Genomic DNA, 22,154 nt, shown 5'->3' with positions numbered 1-22,154 from the left:
AAAAAAAAAAACAACCTCTTACATACCTATCTTTCTGAAGCCTCTCTTAATGCAGGACTACCTGCCATTCTATACTATTAAATATTTTATACAGTTTAGCCTGACCTGAGTGGGAAAACTGATGATACTTCCTTTGGGAGCCTATGCTGTAGTCCTAAAAAACCTCAGTTCGGAAATGTTTCCTGATATCCAGCCTAGATTTCTCATTTTCATCTGATTAATTCTAGTTACCCCACTGTGTTTATACTCATCAAACACCTGCTGCCTGGTATAGTGTGTCTTGCTTTTAATTGACATTTAGACATTCCATATATATCTATATATAGCTCTAATCTTTTAATTTCTCTGTCTCTCACTGGGGTCATGTCTTTGAGTATGCTAAGGCAGCTTTGTTTTTTTTCTTTCAGCAGAACCAGTGATTGTTGCACATGGACACTAATAATGGCACACGCAAACTGTGACAAGCAGGCAGACTTCTTTGAGAAACAAATTTCATTTCTCAGTCTTCAGTCTGTGTCTGAATAGTCTACTAATCACATGAATGAGTTATAATCAACTTACTGTGTACCAAGCTTCTTATATTTACTAATGGAGAAAGCATCAATGGTGAGAGCATTCAATATTATAGCTGGATATAAGACATATTTCTCAAAGCACTGAAGCCACACATATAGCCTTTCAAACCACATCAAATGAGCAGCATCTGAAATAAAAATTCAGATAACAGAACATTAAAAGTAAAGAAGTGAGTTAGCTTACACAAACAAGGATAATCAACCAGCTAATTTATGGCACAAAGAAATTCCTAATTCTTTTGCAACAGGGAAATCATTTAGCTCTCTCAATTTAGAGAGTATCTGTTTAGCTTCTTAGAATTGCATTCATGAAAAAAAATCTCAGAAATGATAAGAGGTGGTCCATGTAGATTCTGTGTAACAGTAGATTCTATACAATTCCATTACTAGTCACTGAACTGAATAGCAACTCTAGTGATGTAATTCTTCAGGAGAGACTCTCTTCAGCACTGACCTGGTGGATGACCTACAGAACCTCATAAGATTATCTTGGGCAGTAGAATTTTTTTTAAACATCACAGGCTTAACGGGAGAATTAAACAAGAACTGAATGCTCTGTACAACTAAATAGCTATACGAGAACTCAAGTGAACTGAGTGCAGAAACATCAGTGTACGGAAAAGAGTAATGTTTATTCTCAGCTGAGGTAGACAAGGTTATTGGGGAAAAAAAACAAACCAGCAAATGCAAAAAGGCAGAAGTTGGTATTGAGTCAGAAATAATAATGCCAGCTTCTGAATTTCCAATACTCTTCCCTGCAGAAATGGAAATTATTGTGTGTAAAAAGACCCCCCCACACATATAACTTCTTAATGACAGGAAAAGAAACATGCTGAACAGCTACCTCCTAAGCTCATATACACAGCAAGATATGTATTTCAGAATCTAGCTCTTATTCTCTGTTCCTCTCTCCTCCTCCTAATTGCTCTCAGAGCTCCTGTTCTCTACTGAAGAACTTCATCTGGCTGTCCAAAGCTGAGCTCTGTTTAGGAACTCAGGCTTGAATAAAGAGATGTGCATATCAAGTAGACCAAAAGGAAAGTAGCCACAGGAGCAAGGCATGCATAGACAATGCAGCGAGAAAAGAAAGAACATATGTTCAGAGGGGATCTAGGGATAGAAATGGATGATTTGAAAATGGCTTAGATGAATCTGTGCGGTATAAAAGTAGTAGTGGTGAGAAAGGAAAAGACAGCCTAGTGAGTTAGGGTTTTCACACAGCCTGGCACTTTCTATGCATCTATTGTACCATAAGCTCACTTTTTCTTCCTGCAGTCAGTCAAAATAACAAAAATCATGAACTATTCTCATAATCGCTATACTGTGGAGGGCCTGAAAGTATAAATGGCTCATCTGAAGCCAATGAAACAAATCTAGAGTAAACTTATGGAATTGTCATTACCAGCTGCTCATCTAATTGCTAGCAACCATTCATCTTTACCATAGGACTCCACTTGTCAAAAATGAGGAAGTTGAAAATGAAATTCTGTGCAGTAAAAGCTCCTAACAAATCCCTTGTTCAATGTGTTTGTCTCATTACTGTCCATGCCTGACAACTAGAAGATACTGTCTTTTTCCAAGCTTCTCCTTCTATACACATAGAGAACCTTTAAACTCTGCTCCTACATTTTTCTTACAGGGTAAAAGAAAGAAGACAGTCTGTCAGATATATCTATCAAAGGGGTTACACAACCTTTTACTCAGCCTGTCTCATCTCAGAACATAATAAAAAGCCTCTACAGAAGCCCAAGAGACTGGAGAAAAAAAACAACATATAAAACTCCTATAAAACTCCTGCTTTCTTCACACACCAGAACATCACAATAGTTCTTAAAACCCAAAGTAAGGAATTAGATCACATGTAAAATCAGGACTGCAAAGGAAGCAAAATATCCTGCTGCCTGCAGCAGCTAGCGTGGGTAACTGATCTCAAAGCAGAAGAAAACTTGTCTGTGGAGACCAGTCTAGCAGAACTCTACCTTCAACCTTTTCAAAAGCTGAGTCATTGCATTTAGGAAAATGTTTCCTGACAAATGAAGACAGATTTAATCAGGACAAAGCAAAGAAATCCCACATTAGTCTTTTTATTATTAAGCCGATGTAAAAAACAGTGAAATTTGGACACTCATCAAAATTACTGATAATCAGTGACAGAAAGCCCTGAACAATGTTTTCATCTGGTCATGATCTTTAAAAAGTTCTATATTTCTACTACACTTTCCTTCATGCATTGCAGTAGAAGTTAAAAGGCAACCTTCAGTAAAGTCTCTTGGGTAGTTTTTCATACCCAAGCCTTGTTTAGAAAGTAATTGTTTTGAAAGACATGATTTTTTTAAAGAAGATTTAAATTCTTAACGCAAGGTTTTGCTTAGCGATCTGAACTCTTTTGTTGTTTAGCTGAAGAACAGACTAAAGTCTCTCAGCAGATTGTGTTCTGACAACATTGCCTTCAAACACCTTGGAAACATATACTGAGAATGATTAAGGCAGAGGATCCATCAGGAAATGACAAGCAAGCTTTTGGCTGGTAGCAAATAAAAGAGAGCCAGGAGGAAAAAAATGCCATCCTTCTCAAAGTATGCTGACTGATTGTGGAAACAACACTATCAAGAACAGGAGATCAGGCCCCAGCATTCTAAAATATTTACAGATACTCCTATGCATCATGGCACCACCTGTTAAAGCCAGAAAGAACAGTTATCAATAATAAATCTTCACAATTTCTTCCAATTTTACTGTTCTTCTAAAAGCATCACAATAAAGTTGCATCATCCATACTGTTTAAATAATACATAATTCTATGACAAAAAGAAGAAAAATCATTTCAAATGCCAACATATCAAGCAACACAGCAAATAATGGTATTGTAATACAAAAGTATAAAGCAGATCAGATGATGGTTCAGGGAAGCCCACTTAAGGCAACTAAGAAGATTAAGAGACCTTAATATTTGACATGCAACCAGAGGCTGAGAGAGCTGGAACTGTTTAGCCCTGAGCAAAAAAAACACTCATGAAACATCTTATCAAAGAGAAAACAAATTATTCCCTCTACTTTGTTCTTTATGGATTTTTGTTTTTATATCAAGACATTCTGCAAGCCACAACATCCACTGTTTAGATAAGATTTCATTACAAACCTCTCACTTCCCGTTGCTGGTGTTCTTTGCTTTTAAGTATGGGGTGGGAGATCCACAGCCAGGGGTGATGCTTGCGAAGCTGAGGAAGTATGTAATGTGTTACAAATCCCACAGTCCATGCTAAAGCAAACAGGACAATGCTGAGAAATGGCTAGGCCAAATGAGAAAAAAGAAACATGGTTATACTTTGCAAATAACTTTTAGTTTGTTTTAAAACATGTCCTTATAATGAGATTTCTACCCAATTAACGCTCCCTCCTCCCATGTTCAAATTGATTCCACAGGCATATGTATGTTTAGAAATATAGATTTTGCAGAGACAATTCACCATTTTTCCCCCTAAATAGAGAAGAAAACACAAATGATTGGATTTATCCACTCTGTCTCTCAGGTTGCATATCACAACCTGATATGTGCAAAGGCTTAGGGAAATGGACACCAAGTAAGTAATATTTTGCCTGATGCAAACATCCACAATCTAATTCACACTGCACATCAAAAAGCATTAAGTTATGACAGTCAGTAAATACACTTTCTCAAACTTCCCTTCCCCCAGTATCTTCCAGCTAACATATCCTGTGATTTTACATAAGAGATAACTTAGAAAAAGAAAAAAGAAAAAAGGACACATACCCTCAATGATAGAAACACGGTGCTGGCACTCACAGCAAATGACAGAACAGCTGCCGCTGTGCAGACAATGAGATCCGATTTCAAAATTTCTTTCTGTGAAAATTATTTTATACCAAATTAGCACAACAGTACCATTTTACCTAGATAAAGTAAATGACTCTCTTCTAAATGACTTGCAGACTGTATTGTGGTAAGGCTAATCATCACTCCCCGATACAAAAGTATTCTCTCCACTCTGCTTTGTGAAATTATTTCTTCATATGCTGGGTGTGTCAAAGTAACCATGTTTATCTTCATCGTGACTAACTTTAAATTGTATTTTTAAATTTGGTTTTAACTCTGGATAAATGAAAGCAATACATTTTTCACACTGAGCCTAATTCTATTTAAGGAAAATAACTCTTTCACATTATGGCATTTTTATTTTTGGAAATAAAAATTCTGGTTCCATTGCCTATCTGCAAGCGTTACAATTTCTTTAGTTTTGCTTGCATTATTGGAATGACTCATGCTCTTCTGTAATGTCTTCAGAGACACAAGTTAATACATTTATTATGTTCTGAAGTGACACGTCCCATTCTTCGATTTTCTGTACCAGAAGTCAAATTTCAGCAAGATTTTATGGGTTTCAGACAAGGCCGTTTCTCTGCTATCACTCAATGATAACACAAGGACAAGCCAGCCTTTATATAAAGGTTTATAAGTAGGGTAGTAGTAATTTTGTCTTAAAAGATTGGAAAAATATGATCTTTCTAGACCATTTTTCTTGTGATTAAAATGTCATTCTCAGTAAACAAATAAACAAGATAGCTTTTGAGCTCTGTGATCTTCTGAATTGTACTTCAGAGGTCACTCAAATATCTGTCTGAGTAGATGAAAATCTTGTCCTAGATTTGCGAATGGGATATTCAACTTCAGCAGTCAATATCAATGCTAAGTCATCACATGCATATATTATCACTTATAGATCTTGGTTTAAAAACTGATTTATGCTATAATTCAAAAACAACTAGAAATACTACGCAGAATTAAACACTTTGTAAGAATTTCAAATTCATCCAGTTTCCCAGTGCTGCAATCTAGGTAATTTTCCTTTATCTCATCAGAGAAAAGAAAAAAAACAACCATAAAATATTGATGGGATAGCAAACCTAAGAATAAGGGATAAGAAAACAGAAGCAAACAACAAACGGGTTTGTGAATTACAAGACAAGCTGGTAGCAACCACTATATATAGGCTGCCTGTCACTCTGTTACGAGATGCCTCTTAGTAAAAGGTCACCAGCATCAGCACTTCCACTTACTGCAGCAGGCCTTTGAAATTCAGCAAGACTAAAAAGCCTTCAGGCTCAAGAAGTACTTTTGCTTTGTCCCATGAAACTCTAATCCCATTTAGCTGAATTTTTGAGCTTTATTAACTTGTCCTTGCTTTTCTCAGGTTGCTCAGAAAAACATCCTTCCAAAAGAGCAGCCCTCCCCGTACTCCTCAAGCTATGCTCTCTTCAGATGGCACTGTACTCAGCAAGGGCTATAAATGTGGAGGCACAGAGTTAGGTTGGACTCTTCCCAACCATCTTCACAAAACACAGTCCCGTTGGCCTTGTCCCATTCTTCTTGGCCATCGTATGGATGAGGAAAACCCACACTCCGGAACTTACACAAAAGGTCTTCACTGAAAAAACCCTTCATCCCTACATATTCCCACAGGTTCTCTCAATCTGGCTTAGACCTTCTCTCACAAGAGAGTTGTGCATTGAGGATTTCGTGTGTGCAGCAGTACTGAAAAATCATGGAGAAAATCCTGATAAAGATGGATATAGAATTTATTATCAACTCATATAATTGAAATACTTTTTTAATTTTTCCAATCTTTTTAAAGCTATTTCATACAAAGTTAACTTCAAGCAACAGTATTTTTCTGCAAAATTCATTATCTGAGAAAGCTGAGCAGTGCCCCATTTACATGGCCCTGTGCTTCAGCCCTTCTATGGAGATATATTATGACAAGTCCTCACTAAGTACCATTTTTCTGCACAGCTGAATCCAACTACTCAATCATCTAAAACAAGCTTATAAAAACAATTACATAAACCATATTTTCAAGCTTCCCTTCACAACCAAAAAGATTCCTATTACAGTGACAGCTGTGTGTTTTTTGTAATCAGCTGACTAAAGAAGCTGCCATTTTAAGAACTATCAAATAAAGATTTAGTCAAAGTCAGAAGTAGTGATAATAATGGGTACTGGAGGGAGGAGGAAAGGCACCCTTGCTTCCCATTCTATACACAGACCAGGTTATCAACAAGCAAAGTGTACTACAAAAACTGTATTACACAGGACTGGTATTTTCCATTTTTTCCATCTTTGCCTTTGCAAGTGTTCTTTCTACTGTGCTTGCACTGCTTTTGACACATTAAGAATCACATGCAGGAAAAGGCCTATGTTTTCAAAGTAACACTCACTATTCAGCTATTTGAATCCAAATTTGATAGTTGTGTCCCAACTTTGACAGCACCTAGTGTGGCTAAAGATTTATTTTATGGTTAGGCTTACCCCTTTGCCCTTGCACAGAACGGCTTTAGCTGCTGACTTTCACAATAGTCCCCACAGGAAGCAGGAGATCCTTCTTGATGTGGCAGACATATTCAAGCTTCTCACAATTTAGTTCTTTTTCTTTCTAAAACAAAGCTGGGCAGGAGTAACTTTGTTTTGTGTGAGGGCATAATGGCCAAGACCCACAGGAAATGGCTGACTCTGAGCAGTTGCTCTCTGCCTGAAGGGAATTCAAAGCTACCTTCCAACAGGATGCCCAGGGCATCCATCTACAGGTTGCTGTAGAGATGGGTCTTGTGGCTTCCATTTGCCTTCAGAAGAAAGAGGAAGTGCCTAAAGACTCAGTAAAAAACACAAGAAGGAATGAGACTGTACTGGTAGAGCAGTGAGCCACACAAAGGGAGGCAGAACAGGAAGCACAGACATGTTCTGGCTCTCATTCCAAGGCTGCTTTTTCTGCAGGTTGCACAACAGTCATCTCATAAAATTGAACTCAGTTTGCACCTCTCTGTGAGCTGCTTGAAGAGCTGACAGCAGCATGACTACGTATCATAAGAAAGAGTTTTATTCAGCTCACCTGAAGAGAACCACCATATATTTTCAGAAGGAGATTGAATTCTGCGAAACTCAAAATGAGTTAAGACATCATCCTGCTGTCTTCATGGATAGGATGTAGGACCCTCTCCTGCTCTTGGCATCCCTTTATCTTCCTAGCTGCTACTAAGCAAATGCCTATCTTGGACACAATTCTGTCCTCCAGCTATCTAAAGCAGAACTTCAGATTCCATTCCCAACCACAGGCACTTACGAAGCGACTGCTGAACGACTCTACAATGTTATCCTTAAGTCTTTCATTTTAACTGGTCCAACACAGAAAAGTTAACCTCTGATCACAGTTAATATCTCTGCAATGAGAAATATTACTAGAATGTTATAGTTGGGGTGAAAACAGGTGGGTTTTTTCTTCCATTTTACACTTGAGGGAAAAAAGAAAAAACCTAACCCAACGATATTACATCTTATGCCTCAGAGATTTTACATGTTGCAGCAGGATTCATTTGTTTAAAATTATTTTCAATGACACTTTTGGAGCTTTGTACAAACCCTTTTACTAGTTATGCATGTTTGCATTAAAGACCAGGAAGGAAGCTGGGTTTGAATTTAACACATTAATACCTTCAAGCCACTAGTTAAGCTATCAATCAGCCATGTGGATGCCTACAAATTAATTGCAAGTGTAGGAAGCTCCATTTTCAAAGCTGAATGGTCAATTATCCTTCACAGCTGTTTCATAATTCAGGTTTCCAAAGCTGGCAAATCTTACACAGTTATTCAAGCAAAGGAAAATAGTAAAGGTCATGGAACTAAACATTAGAGATGATGCATTTGTTACTGCTAATGTTAATATCAAGCCAATAGAGAATACAATAGATTAATTTTCAATATCAACCTAATTTGCTGCCTTTGGCTGTTTAATGGTGTGGATTAATTTTGTATATCTCAGCATTTCTGTTTTAAAAGGGTCTTATTTCAATGTCATGTTATGCACATCATACACGTGCATACAGACCAGAGCAGGGCTGTTCTGCTGTGAGGCATTTTCATGTCCTCTGACACTGCTTCTAAAAGTCAGTTGAGTTTTACAATCTACATGTGATTATTATTACTAGGTTGGTCAGCAGAGATTGTGGCTTGATTGTGTTCCTCAAACTTGAGGCACATGCACTTTTCAGTGCTTCAGTTCTTCCCTACTTGCTGTATTAGCAGTGCACTGTGAGATAACAGTGGGAATTCTGTGGCAAACTGGTTTAAGTGTTGGAGGTACCAGTTAATACAGGAACTAGACAAAGAGCCTGCATTAGTCAGAAAGTGCTCTCTTGTTTTTCAAGAGATCTCTCATTGTAGAAGAACTAGCACTACTAATCAACACTGTGAGCAAACAATTTTGCTTACAGCTTTTATACAGATTGAAGGAAACCAGCACAGAAGAAGAGTAATGCAAAGAACTAGGAAGCTTCAGCAACAAAGGTAAACAGCCTTTGTCTAGAAGCAGCAGCATAGGGTGTTAAACATACAGACGAGTGCCAGCTCCCCAAAACCAAATAAAGCCTTGAGAGCAAAAGGTGTTGGGAATCCCACTTAACCAAATGCAAAAAAAAAAACAACACCCAAACCAAAACAAAAAAAACAACCAATAAACAAAATCAATCAAACAACAAAAAAAGCACCACTAGCAAAACATGGGAGTCAGGAAACATGACAAAGAAATGGAATCCTATGCCTGACCAGTCCCACAGCAGTCATCTCTGTGGTTCTATGTTCCCAGATGCATCAAATCTGCCCAAATGCAGTTGAACCACATGGCAACTCTGTCAGTATACGACATCAGACCACTATGCACATTACTGACACAAAAATAGGTATAGAGTCAGCAGCATGACTCCATTTTCAAATTAGTCAGGATCTTAGATGAGATTTTGTTCATTCTCAGTGCTTTTTTCTTTTCCTCTCAAAATACTGAAGCCTTGTTTAAGGTTTCCCTTTGCACTGTGAAATGCAACGAGTTATAAGGACAGCTGCATTAACTGCTTCATTCCTTTGGCAAGACTCTATCTGCAGAACAGATGAAATCACTCTATCCTGCTCCAAGATGGGTACTATCAACAAAAGATACAAGTGCAATATAAATACCAGAGAATGAGAAACTTTCAGTTACATCTGCAACACACTGTACAAGAAAAGGACTGACAACGTGGCAAAATATAGCAAAATTGTAACATAAGTACTCGTTTACTTTTTGTTACACTCATATTGGCAACGTGGTGCTGGTACAAACAGTAGTTCATAAGAAGCTATAGCTCAATGCAGATTACAGGAACTGACATATCATTTAATCTTATGTGGGCCTTATTAGAGTAAGCAGTTTAAAGTAAATCATACAGTGTAGGAAATAATCTATGCAGCAGCTAAGCAATGAGAAGTGGGAAACATTGATAGTGTGGAATCAACTCACATGCTTAACTTAGACTACATATCACATTGTAAAATGTCCAGTGAATACAATACGTGCAGGAGAAATGCATCCCTTTTTAAGAGATACCCAGAGGCCAGGCCAGCTACCACACTAGCAACCTGTACCACTAAGCAGTATTGACTCTCAGATCGTGTCTGAAGGTCAAAAAATAAAAATAAAAAAATCACAGCTTGTCTCCCAGACACTCTGAACACTTCTTGCTTCTGCAAACATTCAGGACTACAGGAATGATCGCCTATGCTGCAAAGGCTAAAAGCAGGCATTAGGTATGTAATCAGAAGGAATTGCTGTCTGGTAATTGGAAACATGACAGTTTACAACTGCAGGAAATCTCCAACACTCGCCAGTACTTTCAGAAACTTGATAATCTTCCCACATGTACTCTCTGAGAGCAACTTCTCCTAGATACCAGTTCTCCCTCAGTTCTGGCCTCTCCAAAGAGAAATCTAGAATTATTTCCCACAGTTTATATGTGTGGATTTAAAGGAACAGGATATATATCTGTCCATATAATTAATTTAAATGTTTAAATTACTAAATATCTAAATGGTCCTTCAGTGGGAAAATTGCATGTGAGAGAGTTTTGCACAGGAGGTAAAGAAAGAAAAAGTCTTACCACCGATTCTCTCATTTTTTCTGGGAGTGGATCTGCTGATGAATCTTCAAATTGTTGACGTAGAAAGTGAGGGACATACTTGCACTGAATTAGGGACCTGTTTAAAAACACAAGTGGTTAGGATACTTCTGAACACGTCTAACAGATATGATACATATGACGTGAGGGAGCAAAGAAATAGGCAGAAGAGGAAGAACAGCTTCAGTTTTCCTTCATCACGTATGTAGTAGCTATCTTATCACTGCATAGCTGGAGATGATACAAACCAGCTCAACCTTTGATCAGAGTAAAACTTCCTTCCTCTTCACAATGTCAAGGGGCCTCAACAACCAGAACAGTCCAATTAATGTGCCTCGGTCAATTAGAGCAATGAGTTAAGAGGGTATTGTTGTGTTCATGCCCTTTATTAATTCAGGTAAGCCGAAACCAATATGAGAGCTCCTTATGAAACCCAGTTCAAGATTGATGTGCTACTTTCTCCATCTCGATGTCACAAGTCGTCTCTTAAACACCATTTCCAATCATCTTAACTTCCTTCAAGTTCAGAGTTGCCTTAAAACTTAAAAGGACTACACATTTTCAACACAGTTGCATAAAGATATTTTATGATAATTTTAAAACCTAAATAAGACATTTAACAACAATTTCAACTGCTGAGGATTTGATTAAGGATCAGGAACTAGATTTAAAAGATGAAATGGTTTTAATAATATAAGATGTCCTCTTTATAGCAAACTTTTTAAGGAAAGACAAATTTTTACATTAGTAAAGAAGAGTTGGCCTGGCCTTCCTGGATAGTGGGGGGAAAAAAAGTACATTTAAATTATTTCAGAACTTAAAGAGCTCACATTTTCATGCTGATTTGCAATTTAACTGTGTGTATTCTAGACCAAAGCTAAACAGTCTCCCTGCATCACGTGAGGAAAGACCAAGATGTCTGTGAAACAGAATCCCAGATGACAAGGTGATAATGGCAACACGAAGCCCATTTGTTGCTTAATTCCACACCATACAAGTTAATGCCCAGCTACTTGTACACCATCACACCCTCCCAGACAGACAACAGTTCCACCCAGGAAAGCTCATGACTACTGCTCCAAAACTATGGATCTCCATACAGCCCACTCTCACATTATCTAAAGGTGAAGAACTTCTCCCCTGGATCTTCTTTGTTCCCAGCATCAGCTCCTAATACATACAAACTCTATTCTGCTATCTTTAGCAGAACATGTTAGAGCAAAAAAGGGAAGAGACGATCTCAAAGCCACTTCCCCACACATTACAAGTCCTTCTTCCTTGCCAAAGCATCACCCAACGCATCAGTAGACTGCAAGTCCTCTCAACCAAATCACTATCCTCCAATGTGGCAAGCATGCCATTTCCCAGAGGGTGGAATCTGCCCCAGAGGATTTAGAAGTGTTGTATAAAGAAAACCAGCCATACTGCCGATCTGTCTGCAGCACTTCATTTACTTACAAGACTAACACCAACCACGCAATCAGAATTTACCAAGGAATTTCCACTTAACCACTCTACTTTTGGAAGACAATCCCCCAACAGCTCTAAAACCCAGATACTACTCTGAGGAAACCAAAATCAGTGTGCTATACAGGGAAATCAATAAATAACAATTGCAGGCAACTTACATCAGTACAGATGGGTCACTGCTTTGTCTGCTGAGGTGATAAGAAAGTGCAACTAGCAGACCACAGAAAGCAGAAAACAATGCTGGAATATGCTGTGCATCCCAGGGTTCCTGGACATGAGAACAGAAAGCAGAGCATTTACAAGTTAGGAATGCAGTACTGTTTTTCTTTTAAAAATAGGCCAAGCTGTGCTGTAGCATTAAATGCACAGCATTTAGATCTCTATGCTATCAATCAAGATTTTATAATTCCTTATCACATCAAAGTCCATTATAGTGAAAAAGACTAAGATATTACAGGCGTGTTTTGTGATAATATTACCGTCATTCCTACATTATCAGCAATTAGCTTAGAAACCATGTGAAAAACAAGTCTTCCTGTTTAAACTCTGAAGGCAATTTTTCATTAAAATGAGACATGAGTGAATTTATTTGCAAATGAGACAAGTGAAATTATGCGCAGAGTATTTGTCTAAACCGTAAATTGATACATGTTTCTTGACCTGTGGCCAGATTGCTTGTAACAAAAGCCAACATCACCAAGCTGGGGTACAGTTTTGGCACCTGACTCCTAAATCTTTCTGCTGTTGTGTATAATATATCTAGGCCCTGCATGCTATGTAACATCGTAGAGAGCAACAGCACTAGCCACTGTCCCTAAGCAGGGGTAAAAGAAAGCAATTCAAACACTCATTAGCACACTGGGCATAATCAAGATGAGAAATTACCTCTGGGTGACTTAAGCAGCTAAAATTGGCTAGAGATAATAAGCGGAGGAATAGAAAGCTTAATGAACAATTAATATGACCAGTGCCTCGTCTGTGGAATCCTCAGCTACAAATTAGAGTCTTAAATATTGTAAATCCTAGCTGTAAAATGATACAAATTTTTGCTTTGGAGGACACAAATGTGGATCAGACCCATAGCCATTTCTCTTGCTAGGCTTTTTCTGTGGTTCCACACAACTTCTATCTAACCAAGTTAAACTTCGTATTCAATTCTATTTTTTTGTTTGGTCATTCCCAGGTTTTGGACTAGATACACTTTAGTTTAACTTTTCCCATACTTCGTCTCATGTCAGAAATCAATATTCTTCAAGACATTGCAGAAAAGTTACTGAAGTCAGATTTTTTAGTAAATGCCAGAATTGTAGCCTATTCTGTATCCAGTACCCCAAATCCTTTTCTGCCAGCTATCCAATCTCTCTTCCCTCAGTTTGTGACCCAAGTGCTAGACCCACCACAGAGCCTTATTGAATGTCATACAGTCAGCCTCAGCCCACCAACCCAGCCTGTACAAACCCATCTGTAAAGCCTTCCTATCAATACATTTGTCTGACATAGAGACATCTGCAAACTTACTGAAGATGCACATGATCCCTTTGATCACTGATGAAGATGTTAAAGAGAACTGGCCCCAGTACTGAACCCTGGGGGACACCACTTGTGACTTGCCTCCAGCTGAATTTAACTCCATTCATCACAACTCTTTGGGACCCACCAACCTGCCATTTTTTTTTACCCAGTGAAGCATATGCCCATCCGAGCCATGAACAACCAGTTTCTCCAAGAAAGAAAACCTGTGGGAAACTATCAACAGCTGTACTGAAGTCTAGGTTGAACCTAGTATGAAGACTACATCCACAGCCATTCCCTCATTGAAAAAAGCAGGCCACTGTGACATAGAAGGAAACCAGGTTAGTTAAGAAGGACTTGCCTTTCATAAAACCATGCTGTGTGAACCTTATCACTTGAATGTCCTGTACATGCTGTGTGATGGCACTCAGGATGATCTGCTCCACAGCCTTCCCCTAGCACCATGTCAAATGGCCAGTTCCCCAAGTTCCAGCAATTTCCCAAGAACTCTACTTTCACATTTACTGCATTCTATAAGCAGCTTCTGTACTGGGCTAGCCTGTGCTCCCCTTTCAAAGTGCCTCTTAATTGATCCCTGAAAACTGAGTTCTCAGCTAGAAAGGCAAACAGGATAGGCATCGATATTCACTATATGGCTGGGAAGGAGGATGGTAACAATGCTTTAAAAAAAAAAAAAGATTGCACAAAGGCATAATTTCGCTAGCATCAGTGATGCACCCTGTTCCATTTTGTCATTTCCTCCCCCACTAACGATGCCTGGTAGAGTTTTAAATTAAAAAAAGATGAAAAAACAATATAGTCGATAATTGGACAATGATTCTTCACAGTAGGAAAACAGGAATGACAGGTTTTAGACTAGGAAGCTGGCATTATCTGTCATCCTAGAAAGCGAGTTTGACTGCCTACTCTATCTGATTTGGGCGAGGCGACACACAGTACTTTCACATATACTTTTGACTTTGATGCAGACACTCATGTAGACATTTTTAAAACAAGTGAAATTGCCTTATAGGGTTAAGGATATAAGTGGTGAGTTAAAACAGATAAAGTGACTGGGGGTGGTGTTCCACTTCAACTGCAGAACTGTCTAATCCCAGAACAATCCACTAAGCAGAAAGATAAAGGTGTATTTGAACTTACAAGTCTTTTTACCACTGGTTGGGGTGGAAAGTAAAGCATATTTTTTAAAGACTGTTGATAGTAGATTTCTGTCCTACATTATTTATCCTTTTTTGCTTCTTCTCTACAAAAAAAAAAAAAAAAAACGCATGTAGCAAACTTCTGTCTTTCAAAGATACACTAAAACAAACCATGTGTTGTACTCCAGAGAGAGAAAACAGCTAAACCACTGTTAAGTAGAATTCTTGATTTTGGTTGTTCTTTACTTAATTTCTTTGTGGCTGTGGGTTGTTTTTTGTGTGCGCATGCGCATTCTGTTGACTTTTGCTGCTTTTAAACTATAGCAACAAAAAAGAATAGACCTCTTAACTCAAACTCCTGATAGACCGATACAGATACAGCATTAGTATCCTTTACTTATGCTAATTCAAGGAAGAAATGGTGAAGGTATTTTGCATGGTGATTGTTTTGTCTTTTAAATACAGAGGAAAAACTCCAGTTTTTCTTCAAAAAGTACACAGACCTTCTAATTTTACACTGTCGCATCATTTCATCGTTATTGAACTAATCTTGTATTTCTTTTCCTCTCTCTTTCCTTCCACTACCTAGTTTCATTATGGATCTACCCTATTACTTGTATCAAACAGTATGCGAGGCAGCTGATGAAAGTCAGCTGTTCCTCATGTGTGGTGGTAAATTCCAAGAAATGCTATTTTATTTCGGAACTTAGAAAATGCTATCTGAATGAAAATGTAAAAGGGAATAACAGCCCACTCCCAAACTTATAAGAAAATGGTAACATAGACATGCTCTGCATGGTTAACGGTAAAACAGCTTTGTTACCATGGACACCCTGCTTCCACAGAACACCTTGACCAGGAAATCTCAATTATTCATGGCCCTTGTGATACACTTTCTAGATACAAGTTCCAGGGAGAGATGCCCACTAGCCTTATCTTCCCATCACACTCAGAATACAAAACTTTATGTTCATGTAAGACTCCAAAATCTTGTTAAGCAATAAACTATCAACTTCTAATCAAATGTCTTTCTTTGCACTTCTGACTGCTTATTTATAGCTGTATTTTCACTGAAGAAATTTAAAATCCTTAGGGACAGATCTGATCTGGGGGTATGCTTGTGTGCATGTCACCTTACTCAGCAGTGTCCCAGTCTGTGACTGCGATTCCTAGGCTAGAGAATAAGACAAGCAACAACATCATGCAGGGTGCATTAATACTCATGTTTCACTTAATAGTGAGTTTATCCCAAACAAGTATTGCAGATTTCTAAATTTCTATACGATGACATAAAAGTAAACTTGGGCCATATTAGATTCTGCAGACATAGTGTTCTTTTTCTATCATATCTGGACAATAAGTTCATAATATACACACAAATCTAAGAGCATAACTACTGGAGTTATGACTGAAGTGCAAGTCTGACTGCAGCTGCAAACATCGCTCACTGAAAAGCGTGTTATCTGACAATTCTCTCCAAAATTAACATTCCTAATAGCTCTGGCTTGAACCTCAAGGGTCTTTAAATTGTAAAATACATAAAATTGATGAGCCTTGACTTCAAAACCTCCAGCAGCGCTGGAAGTATTTCATCAAGAAGAAACAAAGCTGTCTAATAATCCTATGCTTCTATTTTTTGGTCACTTACACATCTGGGAATTCTGTGTATATACAAGGGTCCATTAAGAGCTGTTTAGAAATAGTTTGGGATGGTCTTAGCAGACTGAGGGAGATGTATGCTTGCAATTCTTTCCCATTATAAAACCCAAAGACAAATATTTCTAAATTATTAGTACACAGATGAAGCTTACATCGTTGAAAACAGGAATCAAGAAGCATTGTTATAGTGATTAATGAGTTTAGAACTCATTAAGCAACAAGCCAAACTACATCAATTGTGAGCTGAGAATGGTTTAGAATACTCATAGGATTTTTAGTAACTGTCCATGGTAGCAATAAATAAATTAGCAGCAAACACTTTCTTCAGGTATAAAGCAATGGAAAAATAGAAACTAAATAACTTCCACTAAAAGGAGGCAGCTATGCCACATTTAAATGCATTCGTATCAGTTTAATTTTTTTGGACCTAGGTCCAATATATAAAATTTTCACAGGCTGGGTAAGTTAATCCCCAAATTCCTTAAGCAGTTGATAGATAAATAACTAAATAAAAAGTTGGAACACAAATGAATGATTAACTAGCTCTGGATGAACTTTCAAATCCAAACCAGCAGGTTGGAACAGAAGGCAAAAGAGAAGGACGGACTGATTCCAGAAAGCTTTGAGAATGTGCTCTTCCGCTCCACTGCAACACACTGATGCACTGGAATGCTAAACACAGATATCAAGATGGAAAAATTCCAGACAATGTATGTGGAAAAAATAGGAAGGCGTATATGATATTTAAATATCCATTAAATATTCAAAAAAAAAACCAAACCCAAAACAGATGGAACAGGAGTCAAAAATCAGCTCATTAACTATTCTACTCAAGTGAAATAGAAAGCACAGAAGTTCTTGTGTCTTCAGTCTGGTGAATATAATATCTGAATATAAAAGCATCTCCTCCAGGAAAAAGAGATAACCCTTTCATGTATCAACGGTAAGGTAGCTATTAGAGCTGCCAATTTCTGTACAAGATTACAGGACTGAAGCTGAGATCAGAAATAAAGCCAGACTGAAGTGGACATAGATAATTCTAAACTAAACTCAATACCCAATAGCTACAAAAAAGCAGAAAACTGAAAAAGCAGTGCTATTAGATGTGACAACTCAAGAACTGACAAAAAGAAGTGATCCAACTATATTAAGAATTTAAAGCTTTTTATCAAGTGAACGTAAGTGGAAGTTCTCAGAAAACCTGGAAATAACTTGAATAAGGGGTGATGATACCATTAAATACAGGCTTGAGAGAGGAAAACTATCTCAAAGAAACCAGGAAAAGCTCAGATCTCTGGACTTTAGAAACAAAGGCTCTTCTTTCTCATCTGAAATCAAGGCCAGAGTATGCAGTATTGTATGTAAGGCTGCATAACCAGGTGGTGTTGTACTACTCATGACATGGTGTGTCATGTCAGAAGATGTCTGAAAAGATGTTTCATAGCACCTGAAAGCTATAGCCAAATCACAGCTGCTTGACTGGGAGAACACAACTGCATAACAAAAATATATGCAGTGACTCAATGGTAAATGCCAGATGGAGTAACTTCTGTTCACCAGCTACAACAAAACGCAGCCAAAACTTGAAAACGTGCTCTTCTCACAACAGGTGCCTTCAACCAACCTCTGCAACAAATAGCATCCTCTCTTGATGAGTAGACAAGTCCTCAAGGCTTCAAACAGACAGACGGAAATCTGGAATTACAGCCTTTTTGTTTGTTTGTTTCAAGGTTTTCTGGAGCAGCTGCTAGAAAATACTGTGAATAACCTTGGCCTTTCTCCTCTTTTAATCTCATCATATGATTCTAATTAAGATATATTATGGATATTTAAGTAGCCTACCATATGATCCAACATCCCATTCACTGTTAACACAAGACTAGGGATCATTCATCACTGTTTAGATGGTATATGCATTTTAGCCACTACAGAGAAACACTTCTGGTTATGGGATAGCAAAGGAGCTGGAAGGTCATTAAAAAAGAGGAGCAGGGCCTCATTAACTGTTTGGGCAAATCAAATTTTGTCTGCAGATCATAGGATTAACTTATAAGAATATGTATTTAGAATATGTATGCATAGTTTGTGGTTCTAAAAATGAGCAAGAAAAATCTCAGCTAAAAACACAGACCTAGAATAAACATTGTTTATGTCTTCTAATAAAAAAAGGAAGACCATAGAGCAAACTATTATTCTAATGACCTTCTTAAGAAATACTGTCTTTCCTTTTAGAATAATTAATGTAGACAGAGAAATTAGGCTAGGGTGTTTCACCATGGAAGATCATAATTGGAACACAAGAAGCACTTCAGGAAGGAAAAGCTCAAGTCTGATACTGCTGGAACGAGCCTCAGCCAGGGCATTTGATGTGAGCAATCGTTCACCAGTAACAAGCACACAACCATTTAGATAGATTCATTCTGCTCTGCAATTTATTTCAGGAAATGGAACTCTGCTCATTACACCTGCTGAGCTATACGATATTCTGCCAATAAACAAGTGCTTACATTCAAGAATGCTACATTTCAGCCAAGTAATAAGCTCTGCAACTCAGACTCTCTTCTGATACAGGATTTCTGCCACGTTTTCCTGCCCTGAATCTTTTTGATTGCAAAGATTTTTGACATCCATAAACTACTGAAAATTTGGCTTTCATCTTTTTTTCAACAAACTAAGAATAAAGAAAGTAAAAAGGAAAATTATAAAATAGCTGTAAAGCTAAAGAGTGAAAGAGATACCCTTTGTATTGTAAAGACAACTACATACTTACTATCTTTGTGGAAACATCTCACAGTGAGACAGACTATAGCACTTGCCTACCCTTGAACTAAAAGCTGTGATTTCTAATGCATCAAAAATCCAGATCTTGATTTGATTAGGATGACAAGTTGTAGCCCAGTATATATCAGAACAGTTCTAGTTTCTTACACAGGTATTAGATCATCTTTCACAGTTGTCACTATTTGGGATCAGACCCCTCTGATCTTATAAGTCTTACTTATCCTCCGCTAATGAAAGAATAAGTCACAGAATCACAGAATTGTAGGAGCCAGAATGGACCTCTAGAGATCATCGAGACCAACCCCCCTGCCAAAGCAGGTTCCCTACACCAGGTCGCACAGGTAGGCGTCCAGGCGAGACTTGAATATCTCCAGAGAAGGAGACTCCACAACCTCCCTGGGCAGCCTGTTCCAGTGCTCCGTCACCCTCACCGTGAAGAAGTTCTTACGCACATTCGTGCGGAACTTCCCATGCTGCAGCTTATGTCCATTTCCCCTCGTCCTGTCTCCACGTACCACTGAAAAGAGACTGGCCTCACCACTATGGCCGCCACACCTCAGATATTTATAAACCTGGATCAGGTCCCCTCTCAGTCGTCTTTTCCCAAGGCTAAACAGACCCAGTTCACTTAGCCTTTCTTCATAGGGGAGATGCTCCAGGCCCTTCACCATCTTTGTGGCCCTCCGCTGGACTCTTTCCAAGAGATCCCTGTCTTTTTTGTACTGGGGAGCCCAGAACTGGACACAGTACTCCAGATGAGGCCTTACCAGGGCAGAGTAGAGGGGGACGATCACCTCCCTCGACCTGCTGGACACGCTCTTCTTAATGCACCCCAGAATGCCATTGGCCTTTTTGGCCACGAGGGCACACTGCTGGATCATGGCCAACCTGTCGTCCACCAGGACGCCCAGGTCCCTCTCTGCAGAGCTCCTCTCCAGCAGCTCATCCCACAGCCTGTATTGGTGCATGCAATTATTCCTCCCTAGGTGTAAGACCCTACACTTGCTTTTGTTGAACCTCATCCGGTTTCTTACTGCCCAGCTCTCCAGCCTGTCCAGGTCTCGCTGAATGGCAGCACAGCCTTCAGGCGTGTCAGCCAATCCTCCCAACTTCGTATCATCAGCAAACTTGCTGAGGGTGGCCACTATCCCCTCATCAAGGTCATTGATGAAGGTGTTGAACAAGACCGGACCCAGTACAGACCTCTGGGGGACACCACTGGTTACAGGTCTCCAGCCAGACTCTGCACCACCAACGACGACCCTCTGCGCTCTGCCAGTCAGCCAGTTCTCAACCCACCTCACTGTCCACTCGTCTATCCCACACTTCCTCAGCTTTGTTATAAGGACGCCGTGGGAGACAGTATCAAATGCCTTTCTAAAATCAAGGTAGACTACATCTACCACTCTTCCCCCATCCACCCAGCATGTGACAGCATCATAGAAGGCCACCAAGTTGGTCGAGCACGACCTCCCCTTGGTGAACCCATGCTGACTACTCCTGATAACCTCCTTTTCTCCCAGTTGTCTGGAGATGGTATCCAGCGCAAGCTGTTCCATCACCTTTCCAGGGACGGAGGTGAGGCTGACAGGCCTATAATTACCTGGGTCTTCCTTCTTGCCCTTTTTGAAGACCGGAGTGACATTGGCTATCCTCCAGTCTTCAGGGACCTCCCCTGTTATCCAAGACCTCTCAAAAATGATGGAGAGCGGTTCGGCAATGACCTCCGCCAGCTCCCTCAGCACACGTGGATGCACCCCCTCAGGTCCCATGGACTTGTGGACCTTAGTACTGCCTAGGCGCTCATGCACGTCCTCTTTCCTGACTAAAGGGAAGTCTCACATTCCCCAGACCCTCTCACTAACCTCCAGGGTGTGGGATTCCTGCGGGAGAGCCTGTGATAGAATCATTCCCTTGAAATGTTATATGTAAGTCCAAAAGACAAAAAGCTCTAGATGTGACTGAAGAACACAGAAGGGTAATGCAAGTGCACTTTTCTAGCAGGAAAAAAAAAAACAAGATTTCAAGCACCCCAGTGGACTGAGATTATGAACTGAATCAAGTGGAATCATCTTTAGTGCTTTAAATTAACCTCCTTAGAACTGTCTCCACAAGAATAGTGTCATAAAAATTCAAATTAACTGTAATTTCTGTATGAACAGAAAGTCTGCACTTAATATTGGTAATTTACAGCAGATATCTTGTAAATCTTTCATAGCACTCCACAACTTCAGGGTAGCATATTTCTAAGCAGTTTGAAGTCTAACCCATGAGGAGATTGCTTATCTACAAAGCCACCTGCATGTTGTAATTTCAACTATTACACTGAGAAAGGAGTCTGCAGAATATTTTAAGAGGCTTTTCTTTAATACTATTTACAAAACTTTTCTTTTTTTTTTTTAAAGTATCCATCACACAGCTTCCCTGCCCCCCAACTAGTGAACTGTCCTCTGCCAAGCATAGAGGAAAAATGATCACTTTCACAGTTTTTATTTGCCTGTCAGATAGTTGTTCAAGTCAATTTCTTCCTTCCATATAGCAGTCTCTCTTTTTCCTCACTGTTTCTCCCTCCTCCATCCTGTCTCACCATTATGGATTTTTCCTCACTGCTTCCATCCTTATGGAGAGTGACCCTCTACATCCTATCTGCCCCTTTCTGAATCATCAACACATCTGGAAAAATGTTGCAGGAATACCAACTACTTTAGGACATTGCATAAGAGAAGTAGTTAGGCCTTCCAGTGCCACACAGTTTGGCAAGGTCAAACCAGTATAACTGATATTCTAGGTGAGTCTGGTGACCAAGATTCCCAACATGCTCAATGATACTTAAGAGTGTGTTAGTGCACCATTACTCAGCAGCTGAATTGCCATAAATTATTGTGTATGGACTCAAACCACCCAGGGGCAAGATAAAATGGTGGCTTACCACATTTTACCTTACTGTTGGGAGGGGTTAAAAACACACAAGCACAGACAGCTCTGCTCATCTGTGATTGATAAT

At 39.1% G+C, this 22,154-nt stretch overlaps 1 protein-coding gene across 1 annotated transcript in view; it reads right to left on the bottom strand.

The window, feature by feature from the left end:
* Positions 1-22,154, bottom strand: part of PCNX2 (pecanex 2) — a 172,407-nt gene that overhangs the window by 74,732 nt on the left and 75,521 nt on the right. Inside the window, exons 16-20 of the mRNA XM_031552196.1 lie at positions 12,197-12,306; positions 10,551-10,647; positions 4,348-4,440; positions 3,715-3,865; positions 562-703 (exon numbers count right to left, since the gene is read on the bottom strand). Coding sequence (XP_031408056.1) covers positions 562-703; positions 3,715-3,865; positions 4,348-4,440; positions 10,551-10,647; positions 12,197-12,306 — 593 coding nt within the window. The remainder of the gene's footprint in view (positions 1-561; positions 704-3,714; positions 3,866-4,347; positions 4,441-10,550; positions 10,648-12,196; positions 12,307-22,154) is intronic.

The sequence above is a fragment of the Meleagris gallopavo genome, chromosome 2, assembly GCF_000146605.3.
Source record: "Meleagris gallopavo isolate NT-WF06-2002-E0010 breed Aviagen turkey brand Nicholas breeding stock chromosome 2, Turkey_5.1, whole genome shotgun sequence".
Lineage (NCBI taxonomy): Eukaryota > Metazoa > Chordata > Aves > Galliformes > Phasianidae > Meleagris > Meleagris gallopavo.
This window is presented reverse-complemented; position numbering and strand designations above follow the sequence as displayed.